This window comes from Mustela lutreola, chromosome 8 (assembly GCF_030435805.1).
Source record: "Mustela lutreola isolate mMusLut2 chromosome 8, mMusLut2.pri, whole genome shotgun sequence".
In the NCBI taxonomy this organism is placed as follows: Eukaryota; Metazoa; Chordata; class Mammalia; order Carnivora; family Mustelidae; genus Mustela; species Mustela lutreola.
The window spans coordinates 52,117,641-52,131,453 of NC_081297.1; the positions used below are offsets into that span (position 1 = coordinate 52,117,641).

The 13,813-nt window shown below is 37.2% G+C and overlaps 1 protein-coding gene across 6 annotated transcripts in view; it reads right to left on the reverse strand.

The window, feature by feature from the left end:
* The window catches only part of USP15 (ubiquitin specific peptidase 15), a 118,623-nt gene extending 107,572 nt beyond the window's left edge, over positions 1–11,051 (reverse strand). For 3 of the 6 annotated variants that reach the window (XR_009356630.1, XM_059184764.1, XM_059184765.1), the window contains exon 1: positions 10,848–11,051. Coding sequence is in view for 4 of the 6 variants with exons in the window: in XM_059184764.1 (XP_059040747.1) it covers positions 10,848–10,936 (89 nt within the window). In the remaining 2 variants the exon portion in view is untranslated. The remainder of the gene's footprint in view (positions 1–10,847) is intronic. The other 3 variants (XM_059184759.1, XM_059184758.1, XR_009356628.1) reach the window with 2 other exon arrangements.
* Positions 11,052–13,813: the final 2,762 nt, after the last annotated feature.

Genomic DNA, 13,813 nt, shown 5'->3' on the forward strand with positions numbered 1-13,813 from the left:
ATGTTGGAAGAACTGACTAAATGATGTCGGAGTTCATGACAAGGGGATAGAAGGCTACATAAAGCTAGAGAGGTAGACTGGACCAAGACTATCCAATGCCTTTAAGGTAATGCTAAGGATTGTATCCTAAGTGTAATTGAAAGTCACTGTATGATTTTTAGCATGGAAGAGATATGATCTGAATCACATTTCATGAAGACCACTGGAAATACCTCACAGGACTACTGGGAGGATCAAATGTTTAATAAATCAAAAAATCACATAAAGCTATGAGTACTTCAAAAAGGTCTAAATTACATGGTGCTAAATATTCTGAAGGCATCAAGAAAGACAATTTGTATTGTGGTCTGGCCAGAATAGTTTTCAATGGCTCCAGAGAAGATGGGTCAATTTTAGGACCCCACACAAATTTAAGTTAATTTTAAGACAGTCCTCAAATGCTTAAAAGTTACTGTAACAACTAAAAAGGCCAGATGTTTTTTCCTTTTCTTTCTTTCTTTCTTTTTTTTTTTTTTTTTTGTGGTGGTGGTGGGGTAAAGATAGAGTTCTAAAAGTTTATACTATTTTTATATACACCACAAGCAAACTTAAGGAAAGATATATACAGGCTAATGAAAGATTGAGAAAACAGCCCCAGACATAAAGAAGTTTAAAAATATGGGAAAAGGGGGGGCACCTGGGTGGCTTAGTGGGTTAATAAGCCTCTGCCTTCTGCCCAGGTCATGATCCCAGGGTCCTGGGATTGAGCCCTGCGTTGGGCTCTCTGCTCAGCGGGGAGCCTGCTTCCCTTCCTCTCTCTCTGCCTGCCTCTCTGCCTACTTGTGATCTCTGTCTGTCAAATAAATAAATAAAATCTTTAGAAAAAAAAAATATGGGAAAAGGGGAAATCTCAACAGCTGCATTTAAGAAATCGTAGAACTGGGGTGCCTGTGTGGCTCAGTGGGTTAAAGCCTCTGCCTTCCGGTCCTGGGATCGAGCCCCACATCCGGCTCTCTACTTGGCCAGGAGCCTGCTTCCCTTCCTCTCTGCCTGTTTCTCTGACTACTTGTGATCTCTGTCTGTCAAATAAGTAAATAAAATCTTTAAAAAAAATCATAGAGCTAATGAATGCATAGTTCTTTCCTTTTTTTGATTAGCATTATACAAACAACTTTTGATAAGTGATTCCTGCTTAATTTCCTAATACTGACATATATGTAACATCATTTATTTCTTAAAACCCTACCTTTTTCTCTGTAAAGTAGATATAAAACATTCTTCTACAACTAAGAAAATACACAAATATTTCAGCCTAACCCAACGCAGCACACAATTTCAGAAAAACATGTATAACTATCTTACACAGGATTAGCAGAATAAACAACTCTTGATGTTAATTCACTCTAAGATTAATTCTCTTATTTAATGATATACTATTTAAGTTAGATTTACACAGCAAGAGCATAAAACCAGTTTCAATACTAAAGGAGATATCGATAACTTCTAGCATTTTCTATCATTATAAGCCAGATGATTCACAGGCTTTTTAAAAAGTACCAAACTATAACTCAGGATTTCATTGTTTCAGCAAAATTTAACTGAAATCTGAAAGCTATACTGAAAGCTATACATAACTGAAAGCTATGGAGTTCTTTCAAATAAAACAATGGTTTGGTTAATCTCTTTATATCTTCATTTTAAATTTCAAGTATTTCCAACCTATTTTCTACTTCACATTAAATTCATCAGTTGGCAAGAACTAATTTTTATGACCTCTTTTTACTTCTAAACTAAGACAAAAAAGGAACTCAGGAAGGAGGCCAAGTAGGATTGTGAAAGTGAAAAGAAAACCCATAGAATGGGAGAAAATTTTGCAAATCATCTCTACAAAAAGTGATTTGTATATAGAATATATAAACTCTTAAAACTCAATAATACAAATAATCTAATTAAAAAATGAGCAATGGATCTAAGTAAACACTTGCCAAAGAAGGTATACAAATGGCTAATATACACATATGAAAAGATGTGCAATATCATTAGCCATTAGGAAAATGCAAGTCAAAACTACAATGAGATACCACTTGGTATTTGCTAAGATGGCTATAATCAAAAGACATTAACCAGTGCTGTCAAGGATGTAGAAAACTGGAACCCTCATACTGCTGATGGCAATGTAAAATGCTGCACCCACCTTAGAAAAGACACCAAGGAATTCCACTCCTAGGTATATACTCAAGATAAATCAGTTTTGTATATACAAACGAAAGTATGTATGTACACATAACAAAAAGTTATGGCTACACACAAACTTGCACATAAATTATTCACAGCAAGATTATTCATAAGAGCCAAAAATGTGAAAAATCCAAATGTCCATCAACTGATGAAGGGATGAATTCAATGTAGTATATTATCTATACAATGGAATATTATTCAGTAATAAAAAGAAATGAAGTACTAATACTTCATGAAAGAAGCAAGACACAAAAGTCACATATATGATTCCACTTATATGAAATATCCAAAACTGCTAAATCTATAGAATAAAAAGTAGATTAGTAGCTACCTAAAGCAGGGGATCCAAGGAGAAACTGGGGGAAGCAGAGGACTGCTAATAGGTATGGAGGATTTGGGGGCAGGTGATAAAAAATATTCCAATACTGATTAAAGTAATGGTTGCACAATTCTGTGAGTATACTGAAACCCAGTAAATTATACATTTTAACTGGAAAAATTGTACAATATGTCAATTGTATCACAATAAAGCTGTTTTTTTTAAGAGTGAAAGGATATATATCTGCATGAGATTATTAGGGATGATTTTACAGAGATTTTTTTAAAAGATTTTATTTATTTATTACAGAGAGAGTACACACACAAGAATGAGACAGAAAAAGAGAGATCAGGGGCAGTGGGAGAGGGAGAAGTGGACCCCCTGTTGACCCTCGGATCATGACCTGAGACTAAGGCAGACACTTAACTAACTGAGCCACCCAGGCACCCCTAGGAATTGGTGTTGAGCTTGGTTTTGAAGTAAGTGAAGGTCAGGAATTAGTAAAATGTATTTGAAATAATATTAATAACCTGTAATGGCCTATGAGGCAGAAATGAGTAAATAATTTCCAAGAAATGGGAACCACCATCAGTATTAAAGCAGAGCTATATTAATTAGAAATAAAACTGCTAAGACTAGAATGCTAAACCAAGGACAGAGCACCGCAAAATCCTACAGGCTCCTCAAAATATAAAGATGAAAATCCTATTTTTAATATGCCCAAGCTGGGTGCCTTGGTGGCTCAGTGGGTTAAGCCTCTGCCTTCAGCTCAGGTCATGATCTCAGGGTCCTGGGATGGAGCCCCACATCGGGCTCTCTGCTCAGCGGGGAGCCTGCTTCCCCCTCTCTCTCCACCTGCCCCTCTGCCTACTTGTGATCTCTCTCTCTCTGTGTGTCAAATAAATAAATAAAATCTTCAAAAAAAAATGCTGAAGATATCATTGCCTGAATTTAAAATTTCAAAGTATGCATCTCTCAAAAAGTTGTTTCCATAATATGGGTACGTCTCTATCACTCACAGGCAAGCAACACAGTTTAAAGTGTAGGGTTTCAAGGTGATTGTCTAGGTTATAATCTCTGTTCTATCACTTCTGATTATGTACATGTAACTCTATACCTCGGTTTTTGTATCTGCAAAATGAGAATACAATCACTTCATATAAGTGTAAAGCTCTTAACATGTAATAATTTTTGTAACCATCACAATAACTATATGGTACATGTAACTACTTAACTCTACCTCTCCATAGAATTAAGTTTCTACAGCTTGAAATCCATTAAAATTTGTGAATATAAAATTTTCTATCTATATCCAAGGTAAATCCCTTGATCAAACTGTTCAACTCTGTCAAGCTGTTAAAATATATTGTTAAGCAATATAAAGCAAACCAAATTATCAAGTCTTTTTTTTTTTTTAAAGGTTTATTTATTTTATTTGACAGACAGAGATCACAAGTAGTCAGAGAGGCAGCGGGGGTGGGAGGAACCAGGCTCCCCACTAAGCAGAGAGCCTGATATGGGGGCTCGATTCTAGAACCCTGAGTTCATGACCTGAGCCGAAGGCAGAGGCTTAACCCACTGAGCCACCCAGGCACCCCTCAGGTCTCTTTTACCATGATCATTTCACCCTATCATTCTTAATCTTTTTTAGTAAAATTTTACTCAAGGAACTTGATGATTTTTTTCACTCAAGGAAGTAAATTTGTCTCTAGTGCTCCAGGTTTTGATTTACCTGGCTCTCTAAAACTTAGAATTGCCTGGCCTCAAAGCCACTCTTTGACTTGTCTGTGAGAGCCTTTGATTTCTTTCACAAAGGAAGTCCTTTCTATGGCTACTTCTGCTACAAGATTTTTCTTAACAGTAAGGAATTATCAAACTAATATCTGGATCTTCCAAAGTTCAAAGGAGAGACGAGACAGCCAGCTTTCCTCCTCATGGAGAAGAAAAGGGAGTCATTACCCTCCTCCTTTTATGGGGGAGAGCTATAAGGAAACCATGCAGAATCCTATTGATGAAAGCAGTACAAGTGTTGTAGGTATAACCAAATACAAGTTAATTCTACAGAGGTTTTCTGCCTCATATTACAATCTGAACTTCTTTACTTCTTTTTGAGGAGCAATTCTTTTTTTTTTTTTTTTTAATATTTTATTTATTTATTTGAGAGACAGAGATCACAAGGAGGCAGAGAGGCAGACAGAGAGAGGAGGAAGCAGGCTCCCTGCTGAGCAGAGAGCCCGATGTGGGGCTCGATCCCAAGACCCCGGGATCACGACCTGAGCCGAAGGCAGAGGCTTTAAACCACTGAGCCACCCAGGTGCCCCTTGAGGAGCAATTCTTAATTATTACTTCAGATAAGTCATTTTAATCTGTTTCCAAAACTACGATCACTTACTACCAGTCTTATTCTAGGTTTCTTTAGTAGTGACTTCTATATAAACTGGATAAAACTGAAAGGAACTTGCTTCTTTAAAGAATAGATGGAAGAAGAGTGTGGAGAAATGACTGCAAGGGAAAAAATAAAAGACCGAGTATGAATTACAGTGGAAACTGAGGAAATGAAAATGAAAGGCACAAACTGAATTGAGTCAAGGAAGAAAAACAACTTACTAACTGCTCTAACTCTATATAGGAAGAACTAAGAAGGAATAATAATTTAATGAAATACTGTTTGCATTATATTCAAATAGTGACAGCATGAAAACATTTTTTAAAAAGATTTTATTTATGTATTTGACAGAGAGAGAGAGAGAGAGCAGTGGGGGAAGGGAGAGAGACAAGCAGGCTCCATGCTAAGTGTAGACCCTGACTCAGAGCTCCATCTCACGACCCTGAGATATGACCTGAGCTGAAATAGAAAGTTGGATGCTTAACCTACTGAGGCACCCAGTACCCCCAAAACATTTCTAATACTAAGGAGATACTGATAATATCTGGTATTTTAAATCATTATAAACCAGGTATTTACACTAGCTCTGAACTCATCAAACATTTGCAAAACGAGGTAAATAAGAACACTTACTTTAAAAGCTGCATTAATTATAAAGCATTTAGAACAGCTTCCCAGAAGGAAAATATCAAGATTTTCTATACATGCTATGGTATCTGAACTAAACAGTCATAACACACAAATTTACAATAAAATGATACAACTCTACGAAAATAGATTCCATTTAAAAAGAAAAAATGTCCATTTTTTTCCCTTTGAAGTGAAACTAACATTTAAAAATGCATCTTCAAAATAAGTGATTTTGGGGCCTGAATTAAAGCCCTAGACTACTTGTGTTCAAATCCCAGATTACTGTGTGAACACTTGAGCCTAGGCTTCCTATTCTGTCAAATGTGAATTACATTACATTCACATTCTAGTGTCCTAGAATTATAGTGATAAGTAATTAAGTTAACATAATAAGTACTCAAAACAGTACCTAGCACATGGTGTTTTCAAATATACTACTATATACATCATGGTCTGAAAAACTAAGTTTTTCTTAGTATACATATGTGTGAGCAAAATTAGTATTTGTCACAAAACTATTCTGCAAAAAGAATATTTAATAACTTAGGTGTGCTAATGGGAAAATGGTATGATTTAGAAAAAAAATAATAAAGCCTAAATGTCACTCAATAGATAAATGAAATCATAGACTAAAAAGCTCTGGATCTTCCAGCAAAGAAGGTACACAATTTTAGATTCACTAACAACTTAGAAGTGATTTAAAAACTTATAAAGCTTAAATTAGGAAAAATTGCCTTTCTAGATTTTAAGCAACTAAAATGTGAAAAATATGTTCTAATAATGTCACTATTTCTGTCCTTATTTTCACTGATTTACTAACACAAAAAAGACCCATTTTGCTCTTTGGTCTCATTTCCTGTAAATGATATGACATATACCCTAATTTAATAGTTAACACTTTGGCACAACTAAAATTAATATTTATAGTAATAATAATGTAAAAATTCTTTAACAAATATATACTAAACTATTTGTGGAGTTTATATTAATAGTGTCCCTTTACATTATGAACTGATTTGTCATTACAAGGTTATTTTCTTTTAGTATTAATTAAATTAGGAAAAAGAGACCATATAAAATAAAGCCTCAAAGATTTCTAAGTAAAAGAGCAGGAATTGAAGGGAAGTCCTAAAACTGAATCAATGTCTTCTAATATGAAAATCTCAAAGATCTGATGGACTATTCCTTACCTATTTATTGAAACAAAAATATTATATACATTTGAAATTACTCTAAATACAAATTAAAGTTACTCTCTGAAGTACCTTAAATCTACTAGAGTTATTAGGGTTTATGCAAAAATGACACACAAGGGCGCCTGGGTGGCTCAGTGGGTTGGGCCACTGCCTTCGGCTCAGGTCATGATCTCAGGGTCTTGGGATGGAGACCCACGTCGGGACTCTCTGCTCAGCAGGGAGCCTGCTTCCATCTCTCTCTCTCTCTCTCTCTCTCTGCCTGCCTCTCCATCTACTTGTGATCTCCCTCTATCAAATAAATAGGTGAAATATTTAAAAGAAAAAAAAAAAAGACACACAAAATTTAATTTGTAAAGTTAGCTATGCATTACCATTGAACATACATAAAAATTTAAAACATCACACATAAAAGTTAGTGAAAATGACTGGTAGAAGAGTAACATTTAATAAAAATGGGGAAATAGGGGTGCCTGGGTGGCTCAGTGGGTTAAAGCCTCTGCTTTTGGCTCAGGTCATGATCCCAGGGTCCTGGGATTGAGCCCCACATCGGGCTCTCTGGTCAGCAGGGAGACTGCTTCCTCCTCTCTCTCTGCCTCTTTGCCTACGTGTGATCTCTGTCTGTCAAATAAATAAATAAATCTTTAAAAAAGAAATGGGGAAATAAAGCAGTGATTTTGATGATCTGTAGTTATCTGTTTACTTATATATCCAAAGAGTATTCCATAGCCCACAATTTGTCTTTGTCACACATTTATTTAATTACCCATTCTCCATGAATAGGTTCCTCTATCCCTAATATACTTAACATGTAATGTACTTTAAAAATTTTTCCTCTTGTCTCATGAAGAAAAATCACCAAGTACCTGAAGATTAAGTTATCTTTCATTCAATCTAAGTTAAACAAGTTCTAGTTCCTTTATCTTTATTTCTATAGTAACTAAATTCGAACAGTCTTGTTCATGGTTTTCTAATTACCACCTTTGAGCTAAAATAAAGATTAGGAAACAGCATTATAAGACTACTTTACTCCTTCTAATACAGATCAGTGTCACTTTCATACCTCACCTTTTTAAGAATCAATTTGGACTTGTTACCATAAAGTCTAGTATTACGTGTGTTAGTAAATATATTAATAACTTTAATTAATAACTTCTAAATAAAGTTCGTTCTTCCTCATCTTAGACTTGTGTACTTATTTTCATCTCTAGAAACTCAGTCTGCAGATAAAAATCATTCACTATTTACAAATAAATAGAAACTCATTAGTTTTCAAGCAGAATCAAACTTTGCCTAAGTGTTAGTTATCTACCAGGATAATATGAAACAATCCTATCCAAAAGCTGCTTATAAACTACTTAATGAAATTAAATTTCATTTTCATTAGTTTATTCATTTTAAAGCACTTTAAGGCGCCAAAACAACAAAAATTAGTATAAAGTTTTCAGGAATAAACTTAGAGTAAACCTTCCATTTTTTCTCCGTAGTCATCAGTCTTTTTCAAGATGGTTATACACACATACCAAGATAATGTTCCATCTGCATATGGCCCATTTCAGCTACAAAACAGCAGACTGAATTTGCCCAAATAACCATAAATGACTAATCCAATCATCTTTTAAAAAGACATTAAAAAGAGAAACAACTTTTTAACAAGTTAAAAACAAGTTTTAATGAGTCCCCAACACGAGCCCAAGTAACAATTATTAAATCTTCACCGGTTCTCTAATCATGCGTACATAATGAATTGTGTACTTATTAAATTATTCTCCTTAAAACTCTGAATCAAACTTTTGCTCTAAACTATTTCCTTTTTTTGACAGATTTCACCTAATTGCAAATTAACTGGTTTACATATAAACCAAACTGGTTTTTGCAAATCCTCAGTACCATCCTATCCCGGCATTGTTCCCCTTTAACTAACAGAGGTAATCAATCAAGGACAAAAATTTTCACATTCTGGGGCACCTGGATGCTACAGTTAGTTAAGCATCTGACTCTTGATTTCAGCTCAGGTCCTGAGATGGAGCCTGCTTTAAAAAAATAAAAAGAATCTCTCTCTCTCTCTCTCTCCCCCCCACTGCCCCTCTCCATTCCTCCTCAAATAAATAAATCTTAAAAGAAAAAAAAAAGTCCACATTCTGCTGTTACCTAAATATGTGGGCTTCAGTTTCCTTTTCTTTAATATGAAACCACTGACTTTCATTTTAAAATGAAAATCAAATTTATGGACTTCCTGTATTCTTTACAACAGATCTTTAAAACTATTTACAGTAACTGTGAAAAAGCAAAAATACTTTTATTTGAAAAATGTCAAACTTCAAGTTTAATGATCACAATACAGACACTGTTCATATCATCCCATAATTTCAACACCAATTATTACCCAGAATACCAAAAACATACATTAAGAAAAAGGAATATCCATCTGAATAATAGCCATATTTAAACTTACAGATTTCTATTTTATGGAAATCCACATTTATCTTTTTATAAGGTGGTAATAGGCTAGATGAATTAAGTTTAAGTGTTCTTTAACAAATAAAAGGAAGCAAAGATTTATCTTTAATAATCCACAGATCAAGGTAAACATGTGTCCTAAGAAATACCCAATTTCCGCACATGAATAAACATCTCACACTTATCTGAACAACAATGATTGTTAAATCATCTAAAGATGATTAAGATATTTTTTGTTGTAATGCAACAAGTGCATGCTTACACCCTTAGGGATTTTTATCATATAAACACAGAATCTATGTAGCCTAACAAAGTACGAAAAAAGTACCAAGACTTAGATCAAAATACTTAAAATTCAAGTCCCAAGACTGCCATCTACTAGCTTACTTGAAAATCTCCTAGTACTACAGCATTTTATCAGAAGTTAACGAAGGTGACAAGAAAGTAAAATTTAATGTTATCTCATAAACGTAGTATTTTGGAATATGTCACTCAATGGACAATGAAATTATTGTCCATTTCACAGATGAAGACATTGAGATACAATGATTTAAATGAACTCTCCTCAAAGTCGTATTGCAGGTTAAGTGGTGAAACGGTGACCTAACTACGTCTAAATCTTACGTTGCTTCCACTAAGTCATAGAGGAGTACGTGGAAAAAAACTCCGTAAATTATACACCACTGTTATGGTGACAACGGGACATGAAAATAATTGTTATTACAGTAAAGAAGCACACTACCCTTCTTAATAAATAGAGCACTTGCTCTTTTTGTTACATACTCACATATTTAAGTTACTCTGAATACCACTTACTAGGCCAACAAGTATTAAAATCTACACATACTTCTTTCAGTATTTTAAGTATATACTTCGGTATTTTGTAAGTCTGAGTATTAGCAAGTGACTTAAGCCTCAAGCCGACTTATCTACTTTTTGCAGGCCTACGTTATCCCTCAAACAGGAGGGAAGGGCTGCGCTTCTAAGAGAAACGCTGCCGGTTTCTATCAAGCCTCCACTAAAGCACAAGACCACGTGGTATTTCTCATTAGCCTAAGGTTCCGTACTCCTCTCCCTCCTTTTGACAAGGAACTGGAAACTAGGGTTTCTTTCTCTTAAGTGGCGCCCTGACACATGCCACCTGTGTAGTAAGAACCGCAAACATCCTGCAGCCTGCCTCCCGGAAGAATACAAGAATCATAATAACAAGGAACTTGAATGCCGACAATGCCAGGAAAGGAAATGACTAGAGAAGGAAAGAGGATGAGATCTTCATAAGCCGCGGGACCTCGACCTGTCAAAAATTGAGAGACTCACGCCGAACGACTATAACCTATCATTCGGGAAGGCCTGAGGTGGGAGCGGCACTACGGAAGGAAGAAGGACGGAAAGAACTGTGTGAGTCCCCGTCACCGCTCCCCTGAAGCCTCTCAGCACGCCGCGACAAGCCACGAACCCTGGACCTCATCTCGGATCCAATCGTCGCCCCAACATTTCGGGAGCAGCCCAAATCCTGCTGCCCAGTGCGGCCGCCGCCGGACCTGCCCGCACCTGTCACTAGCTAAAGACACCAGCCCGCAGTTCCCGCCCAGTTCTCCACCCTCCTCCCGCAACCGCGACCATCTCAAGCTCTTTCTCTCACCAGGTGTCTCCTTTCCGGAGCGAGGTTTTGAGCAGCGTCGCGATGTCAGACCGCTGGATGTCCAGATCTGCCGCTCCGCCTTCCGCCATCTTCTTCCACTAGCGGTAGCGGAGGCGGCAGCGACGGCGGCGGCACGCCCCAGAGCATTGTGGGAATGGCGTCCCGCGGCCCCTCCCAGTCGGCCGGTCGAAACCAAAAGAGACGGGGGGGGGGGTGTTGGGGGAGCGCCTCGGGACAAGAGTAGGTCCCGGGGGCGGACTGAGTACGCTGCCGCGGTCTGCTGCCCCCAATCGGCCCCCGCCCGTCCAGCATCTCGCCATGGCCTCCTCTGGCTCGGGACAGCCGGGTTTTAACTCTTCTCTGTGAGGACCTTGTGTCCTCTCTCAGCAGCGATGCCACCGCCCCGTCCATCCTCGACTTCTGCCTTCCCCTGCCTTCCCCTCCCTCTTTCTCACAGGCGCCCGAGAACCCTTATTTGCGCATTCACTCACGCTTGAGGGTGGGGTGGGGCGGGGGGCGTGGGGACGTCTAAGATATGGCAGGACATTTTAACAGCTCTGAGGCATTAGTCCTTCCGTTGCTAGTCGCGGAACCTAAGCTCGGTGAATTTTGGCCCCAACAAAGAACAATCCGAAACCGAACGCTTGGTCTCGATGCCCTTCTTAGGCTCCTTCCTGCCCTCCTACTCCTGCTGTAGGTGGAAACCTTTTATAGGCTCTTTGTGACGCCTCCCCAGGCACACCCAGACGCTAAACTGCAGTGAAAAACATGTCCCAGTTCCTCGGTGAACACGGAGTGAAATATGTATTAAATAATGCCAGGTACTAAAAGGGAAGGAAACGTGCCTGAAAACCTTTATCCTCGATGTTATAAAGTAACATTTTCTTAACCACATCTTCCCATGTGTGTTACCAGCCATTATTTAGTAATACCAGCTTTTATTGTAGCTAATTATGTTACAGACGAGGAAATCCAGTCTCAAAAATCAAATGCTAAGGTCACACAGTAGGTGGAGAGGTAAGTTTATATAAAACCCAAGTTCCAAACCCCGGGTACTGTCTGTCCGCTAGAGCACACTGACTACCTCTCCTTTTGAAAACCTGGCATGTGTTAACGGGGTTGCCCTGGTTTCATCTTTGTTTTTTCTTCTTTAAAACCTCTGTACAGCTGGTGGCTAGGATTGTGCTCCCTAACATATAAGCACCACCTAAATATTTGTTTCAAATAAACTGGGGAAAAACTTCTTGAATATTTCTAAGCATGAGGAGGTCCAGAAATTTGACTGAAGGATAATAAAAACTATGTGAAAAGTCTAAAAGATAGATAAGAATTCATACAGTATCTGCTGTTTCCCTATTTTTAATGTGGGTTTGGAATCTGGTGGGAATTCAATAAAGAAGAATGCAATTATGCTAGTAAGAAGTATTGAGTCCTTCCAAGTTAGTGCATACTGGCATTATGATGTGTATCAGCATCATAGTTGATTATTTTCCTCATAATAAAACTATTTTGCACTATCATGTCATCCTTGATTTGAGAGTCTGAAAGAAGCTTCCAGTTACTGCTCTTTCGTACATTATTTGGTTTTTCTTAGGACAGGTTAAAAAAATTAGTTTCTCTATCCATGAGTATCATCAAAGGGTCGCATTTCCCTCCTCCCAGCCAATTTCTGGATGACAGCAAAGTATTTTTCCAAAGAGAGGAGGAATGATACCGGAAGAATATTGGAGACATAAGAACAGGGGTTAAAACCTCACCTCAACCTCTAGCTGTGAAAGTACTTAACTTTTAGTTTAATCATGAAATTAGGGATGTTAATACTTACCTTAAAGGCTTTTTATGAAGATTAAATGGAATAATATATGTTTATTGCCTGAGACATGAAAGCCAATCAGTGAATGCTAATGTTGTTTACTGGTGACAGGATGAATTTTATAGTATATAAATTATATCTCAATAAAGTTGTTAAAAAATTGTCACAGACTTTGAAGCAAAACCATGCTATCATTTTATAAACAGCATAATTGCGAAGCGATGCCTCATGCACGCTCTGCTATTCAGTTTCCTTTCAAAGAAAATGCACATTTGAAATGCTGAAGCCTGTACCCATGCAACAAAGTAAACTTTTCATTTGTATCACATTTAAGGCAATGAGTTAACTGGACATACATATATAAGTTCAATGTTAATTTGAATTATATATCAGATTTATGAGGTCATTTTGTAGACCTAATTAGTTGCCTTCAGAGATAGAAAAGAAGTAACAGTTACATTATTGTATTTAGTAAGCATTACAGAGAGAGTTCTAAGACCAGTTCTAAACACTTTAAAATATTAACTTGTTTCTTGTAGCTATCCTATGAGGTCGGTATTATTATTATTATTATTTTTTAAAGATTTTATTTATTTATTTGACAGATGGAGATTACAAGTAGGCAGAGAGGCAGGCAGAGAGAGAGGAGGAAGCAAGCTCCCTGCTGAGCAGAGACACCCCCCCCACCCCATGTGGGCTTGATCCCAGGGCCCTAGGATCATGACCTGAGCCAAAGGCAGAGGCTTTAAACCACTGAGCCACCCTGTTGCTCCAATTGTTATTCCTATTGTGTAGAGGTGGATTGAGGCAACTGACAGAATTCTAATTTGAAATCAGGAAGTCTAGCTCCAGAATCTAGACGTTTGGGTAAGTTTTAATTTTTCTACCAATCTTTATGATCCTTTCCCCTCAGTTATATTTAGAAACAGTTGACATACATTACTGCATAAGTTTAGGGAGTACAACATAATGATTTATTTACATATATATGAAATTGATCTTGATTATAGCAGTCAACTTTCTAATGACCTCAGTTTACTAATTTATGGAAATTCTAATTATTTTTCTCATGCTTCTTTCAATTATGAGGCAAAATGAAATTGTTTGTAAACATTGAATTGGTTGAGGTCCACTTCCCTTCTGAATTGGTAGT